The sequence below is a fragment of the Dromiciops gliroides genome, chromosome X (assembly GCF_019393635.1).
Source record: "Dromiciops gliroides isolate mDroGli1 chromosome X, mDroGli1.pri, whole genome shotgun sequence".
NCBI lineage: Eukaryota > Metazoa > Chordata > Mammalia > Microbiotheria > Microbiotheriidae > Dromiciops > Dromiciops gliroides.
Genome location: NC_057867.1, coordinates 83972874 through 83979335, shown reverse-complemented (window position 1 = coordinate 83979335; position 6462 = coordinate 83972874). Strand labels below are relative to the sequence as shown.

General features: G+C 45.2%; 1 protein-coding gene across 1 annotated transcript; it reads right to left on the bottom strand.

The window, feature by feature from the left end:
* Positions 1-892: 892 nt before the first annotated feature.
* On the bottom strand, positions 893-2233 carry LOC122733300 (ubiquitin carboxyl-terminal hydrolase MINDY-3-like). Its single transcript, XM_043973580.1, has one exon. The coding sequence runs from the start codon at positions 2231-2233 to the stop codon at positions 893-895; it is 1341 nt and encodes a 446-aa protein (XP_043829515.1).
* Between the last annotated feature and the right edge of the window lie 4229 nt (positions 2234-6462).

Here is a 6462-nt window from a genome sequence, read left to right as displayed (position 1 = left end):
GAAGAGGAAATAAAATCCTTAAATAAACCCATATTAGAAAAAGAAATTGAACAAATTATCAATAAACTCCCTAAGAAAAAATCCCCAGGGCCAGATGGGTTTACAGGTAGATGTATTTCTTGAGATTGGGTTATTTTCTACTTTTTTATACAGCGAGTATTTTTCCTAATTTTGAAGGTATTTGTCTATTTTGTGTGCTCAGTTTTGTCAGCATATACCTGCATAACAGTTTGATTATTCTTTTTTTTCTTCTGGTTTGGTTTATTGGTTTATCATGGTAAGTTCTGGGCTGCTGGAATACACAGCAATATACAACTGTTAAAAGACGAGACTGGTAATTCAAAGTATGGAGAAATATGATTGATGTGAAACACAACTACATTGTGCAAGATTCTCAGGGGGAAACCAGAGGTTAGCAAATAATGGCAATAATGCAAACCTTAAGGCATTTCAGTGCTCAGACCAACTCATGATGAAATGTGAGGAGGCATCACTGGAATGAAGTGAAAACAAAGAGAGTTAACATCTTTAATTTTTGTCATGTCATTTCAATATTTGGAATGCAGATAGTACAGGATCAGGTGGTCATCACTGGTCAGTTAGGGGTGGGATATATCTTTGTTCAAAGGATGTATTTTATTGAAAGATTCTAATGCATTTTCATTATTAATATAACAGTGGCTAAAACAGGACATGTTATCCAAAAAAGTTTTAAAAGAAAGAAAAATTAAATACGTTCCAAACACTGGTAAGTGGTTTTAATTATTTACAGTTTATCAATTGTACCAGTATCTAGTTTGATTCAAAGTACAGTATTCTGCATTCAATTTCCATATCTTTAAATATCTTCTAAACATCTCTGTATTATCTTCTTTATAAACATTTGAGCAAATCAGTTTAGTGAAGGGGATCGATCTGTGGTCCAAAGCAATTCTATGGATGGCCATTTGGTTTGGAGACAGCGTTTAACTGGTGTGTCATCTGTCTGCAGCAAAGGGTCTTCAAAACCCATCACTACTGCTGTACCTTCCACATACATGACCTTTTCATTCAAATTGGACTGCTTTAGTCCATTGTAGTGGTATACAGTAAAGGACTCTGGGATATTGGAATTCTGCTCTGGAAAGAACTCTTGAAGAAAGGGACCTAACAATATGATTCCTAGTCCTTCTGGGTCTAATTTGTTTTTCATGATATTAACATAATCAGGATCTGAAACCAGGTCCAAAGCTTTCATGACATCTTCTAGAAGAGTATCTAATATAAATCCATTATCTTCAGGATCATAGGTCTGAAAAATCCTTCTGGCTTGCTCAGAAGGTGTCTCAGGAGCCACCAAGGCCATATCCTTGGCAAATAAAACAGTAAGGTGAGTTTCACTACCCACGATCCAAATGGGGAACTTGGGTGATTTCAAGTAAGAGCCAACCTTACAATAACTGAGTGATTCCATGAGTGTTAAAAAGCCCACTGTGGCCTGCTTGTGTATTCCTAGAAGTTTCATTCCTGAGCACTCTTTATCTCCATCCCATACATTAGAAACTGCATGCCCAGTCAGGAGAAGGTTAATTAAACTTTGGCTTCCATATCCATAGACAGGATCGATCAAGGGCTCTGCTGAATCCTCAATTTCATTTTTTATGTTTTCAATGCCCTTGGTTAGTATCACAGAATAGAGGAAAAGTAACACCCCAAACTTATTTGCCCACATAGAGTACTGCTCCCAGATGGCATCTTTTAGCTCCAGGAAACTTTTGAATGACATTTTGTGAATTAGGGAGTGGAATCGCTCAAAGCCCAGATGCTCCTGGGGGGCCATAGCAGATGGGTGGCCCTCTGGGCACCCATACTCACCGGCAGCGGTCGGCCTCTGGAAGAGGCCCACGGTCTCCTTTCCCCGAAGCCACGCTGCCAGGCAGTAGGGGCCGGACCTGTCGAAGCAGGCCGATTCTAGGATGTCACTCAAGGTATGGCAAAGCAAATCCTTTCGCTCATCCTCTCGGCAGTCCCTCCAGGCGGGCTTCTCTGAAGTGAACAGCAGCTTCTTCAAGAGGAATGCCTGCACAGGGGCGATAACAGCACAGGGCCCCCCTTCAAACTGCTCCAGGGCTGAGCCCTCCGACTCGCTGAATACAAAGCCCTGGGTCCAGCGGCCGAAGATGGGGTCTGACAGACCCGGGCTGGTCTTGGGTCCCCAGACGAGCTCCTTCAGCTGCCTGGCCACTTCAGACATGGCGAGACTTCAGGTGTGCCCAAAGCTCAGATGAGACAAAGGAACAGCTGAGGCGGAGAAAGGTTTGGGGAGCACTACCGAAGCGAGGGTGACCCGACCAGAGAGGGGGCACTGGCAGGAAGTAAGCCCGGCAGAAAAAAGACGATGACAGCAAAGGGAGGAGGAAGGTGGGAGGAACCCCAGGGCAAAGGATGGAGAGAAACACAGAAAAAGGGGAGAAGGTCAGAATGGAGAGGAAGAGACAGACCAAGACGAAGATAATGAAGGAAGACGGGGGGGGGGGGGGGGGGGGGGGGGGGGGGAGGGGGGGCGGGGAGCAGAAGACGAAGAGGGCACCAGGGAGAGGAGGAAGGGGAAGAGGAGGCCCTGGCAGAGGACGCTGCCCAAGAAGGTCACTGGATGATCTCAAAGTCGCTGCCCCTCAGTCTCCGTTCCGCACCCCCCCAGAGCCAGAGGAGATCCAGAGGCCTGCGAGTCATTGGGCGGGGTGGAAGGCCCCATTGTTACCTCATCAAAGGCTCCATGTGGTCACCTGCAGCCTAAGGCTGCTGGGGGGGTGGGGGGGTGGGGGCGTGGCACAGCCCAGGAGCAAGAGCCGGGAAAGATGGCGCTGAGACCCAGGGTTAACCCTAACCAAGAGAAGCCCTCTGGGTGCGGGGTGGCCTTATGTCATTACCAGAAAGGTGTTATGCATCATGGAATATTGATCAATTATTGCTAACAGTGGCTGAGGCAGAAAAGCCTCACTTGATCCGTCCATCCCCACTATCACCATCTAGCTCCTTTTTGGACTAAACTCCTAGAAAAAGCTGTCTCCACTAGGTGTCTTCCATCTTCCCATGTTACATCTATGCCTGGGTATGTCTAGGTATATATATGTATGCATGTGCATGCATGCACACATAGAGCATATATAGTCATCATACTGGATGGACCATCTAATCCAACCCCCTCATTTGACAGATGACATAGAATGGGAGAGGCTAAGAGGCTTAGCCAAAGTCACTTGAGTGAACTTTGAACCCAGACCCTCTGACTTTAAGTCTAGGACTCTATCCACTGGACCATAAGGCTGGCCGTGTTTCTCAAGATACCTATGTTTACAGGGCTCAGGACAGAGCCCTGAGGGATGCCTACCTTTAACAAGGCTGACCCAGATGAACAGCCACCAAAAGACACTTATAAGGAACAATTAGATGGAGAAAGGGTGAGAACCAGGAGAGAGTAGTGTCAGGAAAAAAAAAAACTAGAGAGAAAAATCAAGGTAGGCTTTTGTAGCCAGTGCAGCAGTGAGAATTGATTATCATGAGTAACCTCAATGACCCTAGCCCAGGAAAAGGACTCATGCCCATTTTGGACTTTAAATTTGGTGGGACCAATGATTTCTAGAAATTGAGTTAACTTTTTATTTTACTTTCCCAGAGTCCAAGGTGGTATGGGGAAGAGTTATGCCCTAGGGATACTGGGGGAAAACATTTGTATTTTGTTCTTCCTATATCATCAAAGTAAATGAGCACTATGACAGAAAGTCTGGATTGGAACTAGCCTTAGAGACTAGCTGGTGTGAAAGTGATGTATGATGGTGGGTGGGAGTGGGAGGTTAGGGTGGGGAATGAGTCTTTTTTTTTTTTTTTTTTTTTTTAGTGAGGCAATGGGGGTTAAGTGACCTGCCCAGGGTCACACAGCTAGTAAGTATCAAGTGTCTGGGGCCCGATTTGAACTCAGGAACTCCTGAATCCAGAGCAGATGCTCTATCCACTGCGCCACCTAGCTGCCCCCTGGGGAATGAGTCTTAGGATGGGAAACAGAGACTACAAGCTCAAAACTCAAGTGGTATCTTCAACTCCTCATTATCACTGCTTCTCCCCCTGTTTTCTCTCTTCTGTCATGCCCCTACTCTGGTGAAGGCACTCATCACTGCACCCTATGACTATTGCAATAGCCTGCTGCTGGTGGGTCTGCCTGACTCAAGTCTCTCTCCACTCCAATATATTCTCCATCCAGCCTCCAAAGTGACTGTCCTAAAGCACAGTTCTGACCGTGTTATCACCCTCTTCAATTAACTCCATGAATCCTTCCAGTATCAAATGTAAAGTCATCTCTTTGGCTTTTAAAATCTTTCATAAGGGGACAGTTAGGTGGTGCAGTGTATAAAGCACCGGCCCTGGAATCATGAGGTCCTGAGTTCAAATCTGACCTCAGACACTTGACACTTACTAGCTGTGTGACCTTGGGCAAGTCACTTAACCCCCATTGACTCACCAAAAACCAAAAAATAAAATCTTTCGTACTCTTGCTCCTTCCTAACTTTCCAGTTTTTACTCTCTTTTAGGAGTTCTGGGATCTAATGACACTGGCCTTCTCGCAGTTCCAGAAACGAGACGCTCCCCAAGTCTGGGCATTGTAGCTGACTGTCCTCCATGCCTTCCTCATGTCTGCCTACCGGCTTCCCTGGAGTCCTTCTATCCCATTTCCAATTCTCTGGAGTCCTCAGTGGCTACATCTGCCTAAACCCTGAGCCCCATTACACAAACTTCTTTTACTAGGTGGTCTCTGGGTTTTCTTCTAATACTGACACTCTCCTCTCCTTAGTCTTCTCTACTCAGACCTAAAACCCTAAAGGAGGTTGAAAACAAGATGGTCCTTGAGACCAATCCCAGTCCTTATACTTTGTGATGCTTAAGTGTTTCTCCTCTTTTAACTGAAGTTTTCCCTCTGGAAGCCTGTGACCAACATTTCAATCCTGGCTGCTACTGCCATCTAGTGGTCATCAAGGAATTTGCTAGGGCTTCAAAGTAAAGGTAAAAGGATTTGGAGATCCCATCAGTTTACCCAAATGGTTCGAACTCTCTAGGATGCTAGATGGCTGCTTCTGGGAGAATCAGGATAACATATGAGGAAACTCTCTTGGAGAGATGGGAGCAATGCTGAAAGACAGGTTGTCTGTTAGGCTTTGGCAGCTCATTCCCTCCTGGTTCTCCTACCTGTTTAACCACTCCTCAGTCTCATTCCTTGCTCCTTATCCAGATAATGCTCTCTCAGCATGTGTGTTTCCCAGGATTCTCTTCTGGCCCTTTTCTATATTATTTCACTCGGTCTCATCAATTCCCTTGGATTCAGTGATCATCGCTGGGGTGATGATTCTCAGATCTATGTATTCAGGCCTAACTTCTGTCCTAAACCTGAGTCTCACATCTCTACCTCTGAATAAATCCCTGTAAACATTAAATTTAACATGTCTAAAACGAAATGTATTCACTTTCTTCCCAGATCCTTCCCGCTCTTCCTAACTTCCCTATTATTGTTGAGGGCACCACCATCCTCCCAGTTAGCCAGGCTTACAACCAAGTCATCACCCTGGACCCCTCACTCCCTTTTCTCTCCCACCCCAACCCCATATCCAATCTTTTGCCAAGGCCCATGACTTTGCCTCAAATTAAATCTCTTTTCTCCTCATCTATACCTGGGCTATTGCAATACTCTGCTGTTTGGTCTGCTTGCAACAAGTCCATCCTAATTCCAGTTCATTCTCCACTCAGCTGTCAAAGTGATTGTCCTAAAGCTCACATCCTGCCATGTTACTCCCCTACTCAAGAAACTCCAAGTGACACCCTATTACCTTCATGATTCAATACAAAATCCTCTGGCATTCAAAGCTCTTCATAACTAAGTGCCCCCCCATTTTTTCAGTCTTTTATGCCTCTATGTCCTTCCCCCTCCAATGCACAGAATATTCTATTGTTAAAGCTAAAATTCTAGCTATTCTGTCTAAAATATCCAATGAGTGGTCACCAATAAATTATAAACTTTAGCAAGAGTTAGACTTTTAAGCATTTATTAAGGAGAATAAGAATTTGGTAAAGAGAGAAAGGCCTACATTCATCTATCTATTAAAGGGAAAGAGCATTCCTAGCTCCGCTCTCCGCCAGAGTCCCCAGGAAAAAGTGTGAGTCAGAGTGCCAGGCTCCCCCTTCTTCCTCCCACAAGCAAATGTCACTTCCTGACGCCAAAGAAAAGATGCATGGTCTTGCCCTCAAAGACCTTCACCTCATGGCGGAGCTTTCCTACAGTAAGTCTCCAGCAGGTGGCATCATTCCAATCATTACACTATCCAGTGACACTGGCCTCTTTGCTGTTCCTATATTGATTGTTTCCTTAATTTCCAGGTTAACATATGGGGGCTCTTTCTGGGATTTGAAGACTCCGTGCCGAGCCAGCCCCCGTTTTTA

Coding starts and splice junctions, on each gene's coding strand:
- LOC122733300 (XM_043973580.1), bottom strand. CDS start 2,233: ATGTCTGAAGTGGCCAGGCAGCTGAAGGAGCTCGTCTGGGGACCCAAG.